Raw genomic sequence first — 16,475 nt, forward strand, 5'->3', positions numbered from 1 at the left:
TGGAGAGTGTCTGTGTCAATTTGGCGTTCTCACACTCCGCCTCTCAGCCCTTCCTCGTCATCTGCTCTGATTTTAATAATCCCTGTCAAACTCCAAACAGCTCCCCGCACTCCGCTCCGCTTCTACGCCGCCGCGTACAGTCTATGCCACTCTCCCTGACAGGGCAGACAGGGAACTCAACATTCATTTAGCGTGCACAAAGGGAGGCCTGTCCAGCTGGACAAATATTATTTTCCTCCGCTGACAGCCCCACCAGTTAAGCTTGTCCTTTATTGTTTTTCCCCTCTCTTCTTCTCTCATACTGTTTCCCCTCATCATCACGCTCCCTCTGCGCCCCAGTCGGGGAACGGGTCTATACACAGCCATTACTGAGAGGGAAGAAGATTTTCAATCCATGGATTAGGAACTCACCATTGTAATTATACGGGCTGATCCTGTGTGTGTGTGTGTGTGTGTAATTTTGAATTGTGTCTGTGGCATCATACGTCGGTGTACACACTCAGACACAGTGGAGTTCTGCTGGGCGTCTGCCTCCTGCTTCGCCAACACATCATCTGTTATCTTAAGCATGAGTGTGTACATGTAAGTGTGTTTCTGTCAGGCTTCTTCCAGGCAACACACACAGGGCCTCATTAGTACTATACTTTAAATCAGCCGGTCTCCATTGTCTTGTCATTAGCTCTTTACAAAGCAGATGTTGGAGGAGCCCCTGTGTTTCACAGTGTTGCAACAGGGACAACTGGGCCAGGCGCTTCCTGCCTGAGACATTGACTCCACAGCTATTAGAACACTGGAAGAAGCAAAGAAACGCACAAACACACACACACACAGACACACACACACACACACACAGACACACACACACACTGTCCTATCTCTCTCGCTGCTGCCTGTCTAACCCAGCTTTGCTAACACACAGGCCTATTTACAGTAATGAGTTTGTCCTGAAATATTTAGCAGCCCGTCCCCCAGGCCGCCGCTTTAAAGCCACTTAGAGCATGTCAAGTTAAAGTCAACATTATTTTAGAGGGGATACCTAACCGTCTGCTGTAAAGGAAACCTAATAAATTAAATAGGTGCATATTCCAAAATCACAGGCCTGCTGAGGACTATCTCATGTATCCCCGGGGGCGGGGGGGGAGGGCTTCAGTGAAATGGTGCAGTCACGTGGCTCCGCTACACTGTGCAGTAGGTCTGCTTATAGTGATGATCCTCCTATTTGGTGTTGTGTAATTTTTTCTAAATGTGAAGGCACTGATGTTATTAAATGTATTGGTCACTTTTTTTTTCTTTACTACAGGGAGATATGTGGACATAATATCCTCTTAAAACATGTTGTGTAAAATGGTTTGAATATCACAGCGCAACATCTAACAAATGGCCGTGTGGTTAGCTTACGCTGAGAGAATGAATAATACATGACCTAATCCTGATATCACTTGTCATTGCGGAATAATCATCATCATTCAACAGTATTAAAGTAGCCTGAGCAATGAGACAACTGCAGCTACATGAACACCAACACCGAAACAATATTCATGATCATCTTGCTCAACTTTTTGCATCCGAGGTGCAAAAAGTGCATGAAAAATTAGTCCAGAACAAAGTCAACGTCAGCATAGTTCTCAACAGAGCTGTGAATAGCTTTACAATCATTTTAATCTTAATTTTTTTATTATGGGGCGGCTGTGGCTGAGGGGTAGAGTGGTCGTCCTCCAACCTGAAGGTCGGCAGTTCGATCCCCAGTCTGACCCATCTGCATGCCAAAGTGTCCTTGGGCATGATGCTGAACCCCGAATGGCCCCCCATAGAATAACAAAGTGATGCACTGTATGAATGTGTGTGTGAATGGTCAAATGTAAAACTGTACTGTAAAGCGCTTTGAGTGGTCATCAAGACTAGAAAAGTGCTATATAAACACAAAACCATTTACCAAAACCAAAACCATAATCATGTGCACACAACGGTCAACACGACGGAGAGGAAGAAAGACAATAACCCTATATGAGAACCTGGAATCTGCAAAAGATATAAATTATTTTGTATAGTTTTTCTTCATTTATGAATTTTAGAATCAATCCCTGAATGACTTATTGATTATCGATTACTTGCCGTTGATTAAGTGGATAATTAATGATCAACAAATCATTGCATCTTACCCCTACTTTTCATGGTGGTTTTTTTTTGCGTCAAGATCAGATTTTTCATGTATTGGTAAATCAAACGCTAAACATAGTTTGTCTAGAAACCATCATCATTTTTAAGACCCCAAATTCAAATGTTGTTTTTGTCCAACCACTAGATTTACACTCTATTATCTGTATACTAAATTATTAATCGTAAATTAACACCGATTGGGCTTGATGCTGCTGTAGATTTAATTAAGTTTTATGATCATAGTCTTTATTGTAACATAGTGATGTTAACCATAAATATCAGTGTGTGTGTGAGAGAGATAGAGAGAGAGAGAGAGAGAGGGAGAGAGAGAGAGAGAGAGAGACAGCGAGAGAGAGAGAGAGAGAGAGAGAGAGAGAGAGAGAGAGAGAGAGAGAGAGAGAGACCTTTGACATAAATGCAGAATAACTGACTATTACCTGCTTTACAACCAGACACGACATCTGGTAATAATGGCCAACAGTATTTAATGATTTAAAAGATGGCAGCCACGCAGCTAAATGTAACACAACATAAACTACGTGTTACTCTGAGCGACACCCACCACTGTTATTGATGCATCTTACCGTTTACAAGCTCCTTTCATTCGTCTCGTGTCTCGACGTTAATCCATTACATTTGGAGGGAATATAAACAGCGTCATTTACAGTCACTTATCTCTGACATTTGTCTGTGACAGATACCTGTAACTACAACAAAGCTGTAAACAGTCAATAAACCTCCAGAGAATAAAAACAAATCACTGTGGTGAACCGTTGATCAGACTCTGTCACTGGACGTCCAACGGACAACGCGCTGAACCGTTTCTGGAAACAAACGAACGGTTTCAAGATCCGAGACTCGATCAGAATCAAACCGATTTCATCGATCGATCGGATGTCCCCGTTAATCAGAGCGAACGGTACAATAACCAGTTATTTTTCGTTGTTTCCGGGCCGAGAAAGCGTCCGTGACAACAACCCGGAAGTAGATACTGAAAACTTCCGCTTTATGGGAAAGACCAACTGATGAAACAAAACAGGGGGAGAATAGAGTGCGTTATGACAAAATAACCATTTAAATAATTAAACTCTACTATAATAATGAGAATTAACAAATCTTAAATTATCATATGTAAAATGTATGTACAGTTATTGAAATATCTTGTCATAAGGATGTTGTTAAAAAAAATTGTCTGATGGACTCCCCCTGTCCCTGAAACAGTCAGTTGTGCCCTGTCACTGTCAACACATGGAAGTGGGGCGATGAAGAAACGTAAGGATCTAAGCACTTGTTTGCACAACTAATCCGCAAAGTCCAAGAGGAGCCACGTGTTTTTCACCTTCCTTCTGAAGAAGCGAACGCAAACTGGCGCTAAACTCCGCTCATGTTCCTGGACGACTGTGTCCGGGGTTTGGCGCCTTTATGAAAGAGGGAGGACGCAGATGTATTAGTCGCTGGTGTCTGAAAGGTACATGCTGATCAAACAGCTGTGTTGTTAAACAAATGCAAATCCCTGAGCAGTGAACATGTGCTTTATGGTTCAGTCACACATGAGAATCAACGTTTATTTAAAGCCATCAATGCTGCAGGAACTTATTCACAACTTTGCAGCCTACGTTGTTGCCATGCATTTAAGTGAAAGCAACACACAGACATAACACAAAATGCACACAAGTGTGATGATGTGTACTTCAGATAATTACAACCTCCCCATCCGGTTTTTCTACCAGTGTCTGTAAAAGCAGTCTACGCCATGCAGGCAAACGAGAACTGCAGCATTCGAAGCATGAAGTGAAGACACGACTTATCGGAATTATCTTGTCATTATGATGGTGTTATCTTCTGCTTCCTCTTCAGGATGGAGAGCAGCTCACATGTTTTTCAGATCTCTGGAGTCAAGAACCGTGTCAAGAAGAGAGCATTGGTCCAGGGGATCCAGCAGCTGGGTGGGAAATACATAGGTGGCTCGGTGAGTAGAGATCACGTCTGTTGAGAGGTAATTGAAGGATCCATCCAAGGATACACTTTCTTTTTTATGTCTGTGAGACACCTGTCACACAAAGAGAGCTGCCCCAGAGTCAGTTACTAGACTCACAAGCAACCTAGAGACCCACATATAGAAAACCAGGTCAATCAATTAGCTATAATATATATATATATATATATTATTATATAATGTCACATTATTGAACAATGAAGAAAAAGTAAAGATAAAGCTGCTTTATGAGTTATTTATAATAAATTGATTAGTCGTAGCTTTTTTCCTCATAGGATCGACAATCCTTTATTGTATCAATGAAAATATAACCAAAAATAAGTTATTTTAAGTACGTATTTCTTGCATAGAAACCGTTTTTTTGAAGTAAATCTGTATTTATCACAGTGAACAGGATTTTGATTGGAATTGCAAATTCACTGGCCACACCTTGAATAAAACCATAATTTGTTTATACCATAAATACCCACATCTGGTTGTCTGTTCTATATTGTATTGTGTTACATGTCCATAAACAGATGTGATAATTGTTTTCCAGGTTTATCAACATGCCAACACCCATCTCATCATCCCTCAGGTGTTGTCCAGTGAAAAGTTTTTGGCAGCCTGTGCTGCAGGTCAGTCAGATTAATTATTATGATAATAAGTATCAAAGTTAAAAAATTGTTGTTAATCACCGAACTGAGCCACTTCCAAAGCTTCTCTGTGACTCAACACGACTGTTCTCTCTTTCATTGATTTTTGTTTATTCCCCCCTCCTGTCCACTAGGAAAGTGGGTTGTGACTCCAGACTATGTGCTGGACAGTGTTAAGAATGGTTCCTGGCTTGCAGAGGGACTCTATGAGGTGACAATTTCCCCGGTGGCCTCCTCCGCCTTCTACCCCGTCAGGCAGTGGAGGGAGAAGGTGGCCAGCGGGAGGCTAAAAGGAGCCTTTCAAGGGTGGAGGGTCCTCCTCATGGTCCAGGAGCCCGCTCGCAGAGCCATGTTCAAACGGTGACCCAGACACACATACACACACACACACACACACACAAAACAAACAAAAAAACTATCAATCCATGGATAAAGTTTGATAGTGGAATAATCATATATTATTTTATCTTTGACAGGCTGCTCATAGCAGGCAAGGCAGAAGTTTTCAACAACCCTCCTCCGTCTCCTGCCTCCATCACTCATGTCATGGCTAAACCCATTATAGAAATCTCAAAGTCCTACAGCGCTCCTTGTTACCCTGTGAGCCATATTGTCCAGCACCTGTTTGGGGTAAGTCAAACTCATTCGTGTAAATATTGATTATGATTATTCATCATTATTTAGACTGTTTTAGTTCTTTTTAAATTCTCAGTTATCAATGCAGTCAGTACTCAAGTCTTAAAGGCTTTTATTTGCTCAAATCAATTCCTTTAACAGTTCATATTAAAACTTGTTTTCTTGTTGAAATACTATGCATAAAATGTCCAGAAGTGGGTTAAGGGTCAGAAATACATTCCATTGCTAACAAGGCCGAGGAAGGCCCAAGATGAAGGCTATAGACAAACTCCTGGAAGGTCAGGCACGATGCAATACAGGTAGTAAACAATACATTTAGTTTCCAGTCTCTTTCTGCAGATGAAAGTTCCCGGGCTCTTATGAAACTTTGGGAACCCTGACAGCAAACACAGAATTTACAGAAAGTACAGAAAACCATGTCTTCAAGCCATTTATAAAACAAGGAGAGGAAACAGATTTCCACTCCCTCAATATAGAGCTATCAGCTGTGATCATAGCAAACATGAGGGGTTGTTGTAATGCCGGAGGAAGCATCATAAAGTAATTGGAGCAACCCAAAATCACAGAGAGACTGTCAGGGATTAGCTCTCTGCTTTATATGACAGCTTGGGGCAGGAGCAGAAAAGATGAGCCAGGGTCCCATCAGCAGACTCACACTTAGCACAGGTAGTAGAGACAGAAGGAAAAGTTCTATTGAGTTGAGTCTTGGTAAAATGTTTAGCCCACTTTGTAAACTTTAGTTTGAGTGTCTAAAATGTTCCAGTTTTTCTTTGGCAGAGCAATTTTGTGGATATGAATTTCAACGTCCCGGATCATCACCCGACAGAGACGCAGAGGACCAGCTTTGTTGATCTTAACTTCTCCAACCTGGAGACGCAGCTCAGGGACTATGTCGTCAAAAAGGAGGTGTGTAGGTGTGTGGAATAGAGTGTGGATACCCGACCCGAGCCGCCGCGGACCCAGTGGGTCTGCCCTTGGTTCGGACAATATTATAAATGATAATTTTAGGTTTGGCTCGGGTTCGGTCATGTTGGCTAAGTCTAACCCTATGTACTTGATTTGTTGCACGTGCCTGTAATCAGGGAAAAGCATCAGGTTTGGACTCAAGAAACAGAGTGCCTGTTGGGTTTGGGTCAGACTTGGTGAATCTGGTAGAAAATTGCTGCCGGAGCCGCATTTTAGTGTGGAAGCATGTTGCAGAGAAGCACTCAAGTGGAGTTTTCAGTAACGCTTTTATAAACTCCCTCAAACTTCACTCAAATTATCTTTTATAGCTGCTTCGTATGTGTTTGACATTGTTAACATGGTTTCTTTCTACAGGCCGGGCCGAGACTGTGCCTCCTCGAGTTTCTGGGTTACCATGACCCTCACCGTCCACTGTCACAGGTAGACCTTCAAACCCCCCCCCCCCCCCCCCCCCCCACCACCCCATTCCCAAAGCTCTGATCACTATTATACAACTCTAAAATAACTATGTATTTCATCAGGAGGATCAGGTCATTCAATTTCCTTTATGTCATACTTTTCAATAGAAAGTGACATGTAGAGCAAGCGAGCGTCATACGCAGGTCCCCGATTTAACTACCGCTGTCGGCCGATCTGAGAGTTTTGATTGGCAGGTCTATTAACAATACTCTCCACCGTCCTGTCCGTACTTGTACCCAAGTGGATCTCCGTCAGACTGCTATTATAAGTGCTCATGTATTTCCATTCTGTACTTTCTGAGTCCATATGCTATTTGCCAATAGGTGACAGTCAGAAATGACCCCTAGGAACTCTCAATGCCCATTCACTTCCTATTTCCATTACCCTTCTGCCCTCACTTTTCCTCCCGTCTTTCTGCCATCCGTCTCCTTGAGTGCCACGGTTTCTCCTCCTTTCCCATTTACCTCTAACGCTTCACTTTTATTTTTTTAATTCCTCCAGGCAACAGAGACAGACTTCAGCAACATTGGTAGTATGATAGAGTGCGGCCTCTTCGCTGAGGCCTTGGACTCGATCCGAGGTGCTATATCTCCAGGTCTGCTGCCACCGGGGCCGTACCTGATCTCCCTCCTAGAATACGCACAGCAGGTAGGACCAGAATTACCAGAGGGCATGAACTCCCACGTGCTGCTGCTTGATCTCCGAGACCGTTTTACCGGTTCTATAACCGTTGAGCCTTTTTGTTTTTTCAATTCTTTTTTCGGTGTCAATTGATTAAAGTGCAATTTAGGGCTGCAACTAACAATTGCTTTAATTGTCCATTTTATAACGATTTCCCTTTTGATTAGTCGATACTTTGTAATTACACATTCTTTCTGTATACGCAAATATCTAAACGGCTCAGATTTCCGTTGCTGTGTGTTCACTATTGCACAGGGAAACGCCACGTCTGTCTTCCTGAGAAACTTCCTGCAGGTCATGAATAACCTGCTCTTTACGAACCCTCCCTGGCTCGCTGCCAGCACAGTGAAGAAATATTTCGCCCAGGTGCTGCAGTGTCCTCGGTGCAAGACGGGACTTTGGCCTTTTCTGCAGACGGCCATCAGGTAACCCTAATGTCAAAGTCATGTTTGCACATCAGGTACAAAACCCCTCTCATGCACTAATCATATATCTCCTGCTTGTCTACATGTGTGTATTCCCTCAGTTACTGTCTGTCCAGTGAGATCACTTGTCACCCACTTCCCGGACCGGCCCCGCCACTGCTGATACGTTTCCATAGCGACCTGGTGGCGTTTGTCCTCAGGCTCTTCCAGGGGGAGCTCCACTTCGTCACCTCAGGGTACCGACTCACACATCGGGAGAGTTACATAAGCAGTCGTCTTTCTCTCTCTCAGATATGAATATATACTCTTCAATGAACCGTATTAGGATCAGATGCTCTGTCCCTACCTCCATTCACAACTGTCTTCCTCTGGCTCAGGGATTTTGTGCCTCAGGGAGCAGCAGTTCCTCCGGCGTCAGCATCAGGCTCTTTGCTATATGGAACCTTCTGGACCATGTGGGAGCGCTCCACACTGCTGTCTCAAGCTGTGAAACAACTTACTCAGCTGCTAGTACAGGCGGCCATTGAGGTAAATGCTCCGGAACCTGTGCATTGCAATTCACTAGTAATTAGCCAGCAGATAACAACAACAGAAGCTAGGTTTATTTAGATCTGTTTTCGTAAAATGGGACAGTTTTGTCTCATCTTACATGATCAATAGACTTTGACAACTTGATGTTGAACCTGAAGATGAAGATGATGATGCTGATGCGTGTGTTCATTAAAGGATTATGTGGAGACGGAGGAGAAGCAGATGCTGCATTTGACGGACACTCTGCTGGACCTGCTGTCTGTGCTGGTGGAGTTCTGGTGTCAGCAGCACTTCAAACTGAACCAGAACCTGGTGAACAAGGGCCTGCAAGATTTTGCAGAGCACTTTGCTCTCGTCAGCCAGGGTATGGAATAAAAACCTGAAAACCAGGAACAATATCAAGAAGAATATCTGTTTTTAATTCAGCACTGTAACTTCTGAATTTCTAACAATGCAATCTGTCTGACCAAACTTTATTTTTTCATGTAATAATCGACAGCATCCGATGTTTTGTGCATCTTTCCTCTGCTGTGTCTTGTAGATGTGTCTCCAGAGGTTCTGGCAGAGGTCGTCATCAGGATTTCCTCCACCAGACTTAAGTTGGTGATGGCTGATAGCATATTAAGGAGTCTGTGTTGCAGAAGTGGATTCACTGTGAGAGATGAACCTCTCTCTCTTAAGAAAATGGTGCGTATGGGTGCATGCACATACTTTCTTCATTTAATTACCCCAAACATTCCCTCTGCTTTCACTTTGACCTGCTGCAGCAGGCCACACGTTTAAAGAGTTTGAGCTGGACTTTATTATTTGTTCAAGTACAAGAACACTACAATTTAATTCAGTGACATTAGGGTTAAATAAGAGGATGCCAGTTTACAAATTTAATAAAATAAAAATAAATCTATTACTGATTTTAAAAGTTTCTGATGAATACACTAGATTTAATCATTTATTTCCCTCTTCCTCTGTGCGGTGTGTGTTATGGTAAAGACATAAACCACAGATGTTCTGCATTAGTTAACTTGGCAGTGTGAGAAGTTGTATAGATTATGTTACAGTTCACTGCTATATAGGGAAAAAAATGCTGATGTGGTTGACCCATTATATTATGTTGCAGTAGAACATCTGGCTTTCTCCCTCACCACTGGTGTCTCTGTGCCTCCTCGGTCCCCTAGAGATGCAAATTCACTTGAAATGTGAAGACACCGTCTAACCTTGTGTGTCTGCGTGACTTCTGACAGGTGCTGTCCTACCTGCCTGCCCTGGGAAGTTTAGCTCGGAGCCCCAGCGGCGCTCGCCTCGGGACCAGACCCACCTCCCACAGCTGCACCAGCCAGGAGACTGACTGCAGGTCAGTCACACGCAGCTGTCTGTCGATACCTCTGTCAGTCGCCCTGGGTGCATTTTCACAAGAGCCTGCAGCAGAAACATATGACGACATACATGCAGATGTTTTTTTGCATTTGAACAGCCGATCCTCAAGTAAACGTATAGAGAAGTTCTGATGCCCTTTTCCCTTCCCGATGCTCACCCTGATACCTGGACTCTGCATATCGGGCGATACCAAGTACCGCTCCGATACCAGTGCATTTTAACAAAATATCCTGGCTCAGAAAATGGCCTGGCTCAGGTTAAACACTTTGAAAAACAAAAACATAAAGACAATGAATGCCATATAACCTCTTTTATTCTGTAGTTTAACAGTCATAACTGAAAAAGACCACAAATAAAATGAAATAATAATAATCAACAATCAAATGGAGTTTTTCCTGTGCAACTGTTGTTTTGAACAGTTTTATTGGCGTGAAAATACATTGTACCGGATCAGTCAATATATTTGCATACTTACATATGTCCATCCTGGCATTTTCAGCAGTATCTGAGGTTTTTCTGATGCTGGCATCGCTATCAGAATATCTTTTTAAGTTGTCTTTCAACAGCGTAGAAATTTCCTTTTTCGTCTGAAGTTTCTGTCTTGTTCACACTTGTGTAACTTTTTTTTATTGGCGGAAGAAAATGAGGGATAGATTGAGTGGTGTTCATATACAGATGGCCGAGACTGTATCACACTGCATTTGTTCCTTCTGGAAAACATTGTGTTTTTAAGATTGTGTTTGTCCGAAACATCTGGTCTGATTTCACCAAAGCTGTAAAAGAAAATCTGCCACTTTTCTGCCATCCTGTCAAATATGTTGTATCATTCTGTCCACCTTCTTTGGCTTGTGTGTCTAAAATAGCAGAACTATTCAACGAGCAGTGAACACTGCCTCTGATAGAATTAAGGCATGAAATGAAGAAGCGAGTGAAAATGTACACATTTGATGAGAAACGAGTGAAAAGGAACAAAGGAACACCTGGATAGAGGAGGAGTGTGTGTGCATGGGGGCGGGGGGGCGGAGCAGAGATGCATGAATGGGGGAACCAAGGGAAAGCTGGAGAGAAGCAAGTGGAGGTCAGAAAGAGTGTGAGGAGTTGGCATGTGATGGGTCATGCCCAGGTCTGATCTTACCAGTGTGTGCTGGCTGACAGAAGGGTTGCAGAGGGAGGTTAGACCCCTCCTCACACACACACACACACACACACACACACACACACACACACACACACACACACACACACACACACACACACACACTGCTGAGTCTGATTTGGACAGGAAGCCGACAGATAGACAGAGTAGGATATCCCATCAGGCCTTTGTCTACGACCACAAGCGCTCAGCCTTCACCCCCGTTCTTCGCCTCTCTTGATCTTCCCTGTTGCATACTAAATCCCTCTCTGAATGCACACACATATACACACACACACACACATACACACTCTAACACCCTATGTCAGACATCTGCTCCTCCACCAGCAGGTAGTTGGCCTGGAGAAGGGCAGGAGTCATCGGGGAGCAAGTTCATGTGAAGGCTACTGGCTCACTCACTGACCGGATCCCCTTTTTCTCTTCCCTAAACCTCTCCTCTCCTCCGACTTTTTGCTTTTCCCCACAGTTTCAAAGATTTTTTTGTATTTTGACGTAGACATAGAAGATTAAGAAGTGAATAAAAGAAGGAATGCAATCTGTGTGGGTGAGATAAAGAAATGCCAAAGGGCATGTAAAAGCATTTGACCCCAAAGGAAAGAATGAAATCAGAATGACAAAGCCTGTGATAGATTGAGAACAGAAACCGGAGAAAGGAAAGGAAAATCTTCTCTCCTCATTTTTCATGCTTGAATTTTTGAAACATTACAATTTCAGTGATGTTGACTCTTTTAATCAATTAACACATCTCACGTTGAAGCATACGAGTCTGACACACTCCTCAAACCACGCTTTCAACACAACTTCACATGTTGTTGGAGCTGCTATGAAAAGAAAGACATTACAATATAAAACGGGTAACACCGATAGGATTGTGTATTCAACTGAGACGTATCGATGTTTTGGTTTTGTTTTAGCCGTCTTTTCAAACTGTCAATAGAGACGGTAGATAAGACAAAACACCGGGAAGATGTCGGGCTTTGGATTTCCAGATGATATGATGACAGAGGGTCATGAAGGTTGAGAGGAGCCACATGACCCTCTTTATCTTTCATTCCTGGCTGTTAGATCGCATTATGCTGTTTCTGCCGTGACTCGCTCGCTGCTGTAGCTGGAGAGATGGAGCAGAGAGCACTTCTTCTGCACCGCCACACAGCCTGGCATTAGGGCACACGTCCAAGCCACACCGGGCTGACAGGATGGCTGATTGACCGACTGTTTAGATGGCCGTTTGACTTGCTGGCTGGCTGGCCGCGCGGCAGTGAGTGCTTTTTGCAGAAGGGGAGCTGTAATTAAACGGAGGTCCTCCTCCTGTTGGCTTCATCAAGCTCTGCGAATTGCTGATACCCTTTCAAACCATTAAACTGTGTCATTACTTTGGCTCCAGCGCCTCTGACCAAACCTGTGTAGAGTCAGTGTCAGCTGGATTCAAGAAACCTCTTTTAAATAGATCAGCCTTGCTAATATTCAACAATACTATGGCTTTTTTTTTGTGGCATGCATATCTTCTTCTTGGGTTTTAGGACTCTTCTTCGTCACTCATATAGATTATATAGTTTATTGAGAGTCTGCCTCCAAGGGCACAAGCTGCCCCAGGCTCAGGAATGATCGCTGGATCACTGACAGCAGGCTGGTCTCAGGCCGTGAGGGAAGGAGAAACGAAGGCGTTCACAAGCCAAGTACCAACTTCCACTGCTGCCAGCCTATATGGACAGGGGACACTCGGGTGAATTGGTTTGCAATGAGAAGTGGCGCACCCTCATCCTAGACACTCTCATGGACTCTCTCTCCCCCCCCCCTCTCTCTCTCTCTCTCTCACACACACACACACACTCATACACACAGAGCTTGTCTCATCTCTTCTCAGCCTTGTCGCCGCTAATAACAAGCAATGCGTGACAGGACGTGTGTTTCCTCCTCACTGCTGGGAGCTCCTTCCTGGCTTCTGAACAAGCCAATTACCAGGGAACAAGCCTCTTCCCTGTAATACGGATGGCACTGCGCTTCAATGTGGCGCACGCGCACACGCGCACGGACGTATACACACAAGACACCTGTCAGGCTTCATGCAGGCAGATCTCCCGTACCCACACCCAGGACTAGTGACAGCCCACAGCTATTAGCACGCCACTACTTTGAAGAGGCTTCACTTTCTTTTACTAGTTATTCCTCCTAATGTGCTTGCTCACATTGAATTCTCCAGCTCTGTGTTTGAGGCGTTAAGTGGGAGGAAAAGTGCTTCGGAGACGGGAATGGAGGGTTGTGTGTGTGCGTGTCTGTGTGGCCATCGCAGTAGGGGCTTGACGGATATTGTCAGATTTTATATAAGATGATGCGGCGCTACAAGGGATTCATTTGCTAATGGCACTCCTCACAGTTCAGCGATGCCCGTTCCACTTTCCGTACCACTGGGTCTCCTCGCTTTCACGCTTGAAATGGTCAGTCATGGAAACATTGGACTTGTTTGTGTGAATCGTGGGCAATCTCTAATTGAATTAGGTTTAGCACACACATGTGTTCTGTGGTGTCTTCTTCATAACCCTGCTGACCACTTCCTTTGTTTCTTACAGAACCCAGGGCTCTTTGGCGAATGAGACCAGTCTGGACAAAGAGAACACCCCCCGAGGGTTGAGCAAAGTCAATGCAGCAGGTTCGACAAACGCGCACACACACACACACACGCACACACACACAGAGACACACACACACACACAGCGTTTGACAATATAGCTTCACATTTGCAAGGAGCAGACTTGTAATGGACTGATGCACTGCACTAGGTCATCAGTAAAGAGGGACATGATAGCTCTGTCATCACTTTCAGTTTAATGAAGAGCACATAACGTATGGAGAGAGGGATTGATTTGCATCAGATCGCGCTTCCCCCTCGTCAGCTGTAAGAGCAACTTTGCTGCATAAGTAGGCCCGTCGTGTACGACTCGGGGCAAAGTGCGGACTGTGTATTTCCACCTTTTGCATCTCGCCTCCTCCTCCTCTTCCTCCTCCTCCTCCTCCTCCTCCTCCTCCTCCTTCACTGGTTCTTCTCGCAAATTTAAATTTAACACTGCACTCTTTGTTTTGTTTTGCTTTTTCTCTCCCTCCTATTTACCTTTTTTTCAAAGAAGTAACAGATAAATGAATCAATGGCCTGGTAAGAAGAAATAATGGGCACACAAAAAAGCGGCGACGTGTATTAGTACACACGCGCCTCAGATCTCCATTTTAGGGATATTAAATGCAGCAATTAGGGTATCGGTGCAGATGTACGTCGACTGCAGCAGTGGAACTTCCTGCAATTAGAGGTATGGCACTCTGTGTGAACTCTCGGAGGTGTCAGAGCTCATATCTCCCCCCTCCACCTGATCAGAAAGGCCCTGTGCTGGTTGGTGTGAAGGAGGGGTGGAGGGTAAAGGGGAGGGAGGGAGAGCTGAGGCTGTTGGCATGTGTTGTTTTTCCACTACGTGATCTCTATACCGATGCGGTCGGCATTAATTTTTGATGAACCATCGGCACAGCATCCTCTCCTCTCGCCCTCTCATCCCCTTCTCTCTCCCTTCCTTCCTCTCTTTCTCGCGCAGGCTTTTTTTCTCCCCCACATATGTAAGCCCACTTTCTTTATTTGCTGCACTTCTTTGCTTTGGAGCATCCGTCTCGCCTCCTGCAACCTCGGTATCTCTGTCACAGTAGCTGAGAGGGGTTGAGGGATTTGGGATCAACTTCTCTTTTTCAGTCCCATATTTGCTTCCGGAAGCTCAGCAGAGACTTTGATTTCAAATCAGCCCCGACTACACTGTGTGAAGATTGTCAAACAGGAACTGCTGTGTGTTTTCACACAGCAGTTCCTCAGACCAACCTGTAAACCTGTTGTGATCCATGCAGCAGAATTCATCTAAGATTAGGTTGATTGTTCTGGGGAACTTTAGCCACACAAAGCAACTTTCTCCTGAAGACAGAACTAATAGCTATTGGTAAAATTGCTGCTTTAATGGTTCACTGTAGAGGATTTAGTGGCGTCGGCTCATAGTGCTGCACTTTCAACCAACTGAATACCTTTCGCTTCCCCGCATTCACTGCAGAAGAAGCTACAGTAGCGTTTTTAGTTTGTCCATTCTGAGCTACTGCAGAAACATTGAGGTGCAACGTGGCGAACCCGCTCTGGATGTTAATATACAGGTGATTATACCCCAATGAAAATATAATGAATAATATTGTTTTCTGCCAATAGAGCCTATTGAATCCTTTAATGTTAGGCTGGGTAAGCCTGGTAAAGATTTCAAGAGCAGGCTACACTTGCAACCGATACACCCCGCCCCCTTCCCATCGGCCCTCTCATCAAAGCTACTGCCCCAAAATACATGAACGTGCTCTGCACAAGCCGTTTTTTCCATGACTCGCTCGGAAAGTTCTTAGGATCATCTCTGCTTCAGGCTGACGAAGTCTCCACTCATGTGCATTGAGAGCGCTGGCAGGTGACAGGGAGATAGGCCGGCCAATCGGCCGCTTTTATTACAGTCCTGCAAGAGCCACAGAAACACCGTTTTTTTTTTTTTTCTTACTCTTTATTTATCCATGGCTTTTGGGATTTCCACAAATAAGATAGAAAGTGTAACCAGCCCGATATTTAATTGATGAAAGAGTAATTATGTTTATTTTACACAGACAGATGTTACGACGATAACCCAAAGACTGTTATAATTGTTCTAACGGACATACGTAAGAATCCACCAATTCATTTTAAAATATATCGCAAAGAATCTCACCACAAGGACCATTACTAGCTGAGGTAACAGTTGTCAGTTGCTACAGAATTTTTTCTCCCCGAGAATGTTAAGGCTTTCTGATCTATGCTGGCTTCAAAGTTGAGACTGAAAGGTTCATTTTTGTTCGTCCTTGAAAACAGTTGTTGACAGAACAGAAGAGTCTCACCTCAAGACAAATATTTCATCACTGCTCTGCTGTACAGAATCATGATTGATTGACATCTTCCTCACTTATTTAAAAGCTCTGCTTTAAAAAGCATGGCACGTAATGGGCTCTTAGGACTTGTATCATTTTATTGAAACAAATTCAATACATGGAGTTTTGCGACTTCATGTTTTTTTTTTGTTCTAGCTCCACACAATTTCAGTGGATGTCTAATCAGCTCATTCATTCTGGAACTGGAAAGCATCTGGACTCCTGTTGTGGTCACCAGCACGGTGTGGAGCTGGGCACTGGGAGACAGGGACATAAACTTCCTCAGAAGACTGTGGGTTGGAGTCGGTCCAGTGAAAATACTGCCTCAGTCAAGTTCATTTCATTTAACTCTAGTTTACGATCTATTTTTCTAACCAGTGAATTAAATATTTCTTCTCCTGAATATTGATTCTCAACAATTACTATTGTGCTATGTGCCACCATCAATAAGAAATACATGACCACATTTTTTATCAGGGACTGTCACATTGATCACATTTATTTAC

The 16,475-nt window shown here is 43.9% G+C and overlaps 2 protein-coding genes across 2 annotated transcripts in view; one reads left to right on the forward strand and one right to left on the reverse strand.

Moving 5' to 3' along the window:
* Positions 1–3,124, reverse strand: part of kiaa0825 (KIAA0825 ortholog) — a 117,322-nt gene extending 114,198 nt beyond the window's left edge. Inside the window, exon 1 of the mRNA XM_053421378.1 lies at positions 2,742–3,124. The gene's annotated coding sequence lies outside the window, so the exon portion shown is untranslated. The remainder of the gene's footprint in view (positions 1–2,741) is intronic.
* Positions 3,125–3,376: 252 nt separating this feature from the next.
* The window catches only part of slf1 (SMC5-SMC6 complex localization factor 1), a 31,170-nt gene continuing 18,071 nt past the window's right edge, over positions 3,377–16,475 (forward strand). The window contains exons 1-15 of the mRNA XM_053421377.1: positions 3,377–3,625; positions 4,015–4,126; positions 4,692–4,770; positions 4,923–5,148; positions 5,265–5,418; positions 6,202–6,330; positions 6,745–6,810; positions 7,351–7,497; positions 7,786–7,955; positions 8,057–8,191; positions 8,333–8,483; positions 8,682–8,850; positions 9,028–9,173; positions 9,728–9,837; positions 13,584–13,663. Coding sequence (XP_053277352.1) covers positions 4,016–4,126; positions 4,692–4,770; positions 4,923–5,148; positions 5,265–5,418; positions 6,202–6,330; positions 6,745–6,810; positions 7,351–7,497; positions 7,786–7,955; positions 8,057–8,191; positions 8,333–8,483; positions 8,682–8,850; positions 9,028–9,173; positions 9,728–9,837; positions 13,584–13,663 — 1,873 coding nt within the window. The 5' untranslated portion in view covers positions 3,377–3,625; position 4,015. The remainder of the gene's footprint in view (positions 3,626–4,014; positions 4,127–4,691; positions 4,771–4,922; positions 5,149–5,264; positions 5,419–6,201; positions 6,331–6,744; positions 6,811–7,350; positions 7,498–7,785; positions 7,956–8,056; positions 8,192–8,332; positions 8,484–8,681; positions 8,851–9,027; positions 9,174–9,727; positions 9,838–13,583; positions 13,664–16,475) is intronic.

The sequence above is a fragment of the Pleuronectes platessa genome, chromosome 4 (assembly GCF_947347685.1).
Source record: "Pleuronectes platessa chromosome 4, fPlePla1.1, whole genome shotgun sequence".
Lineage (NCBI taxonomy): Eukaryota > Metazoa > Chordata > Actinopteri > Pleuronectiformes > Pleuronectidae > Pleuronectes > Pleuronectes platessa.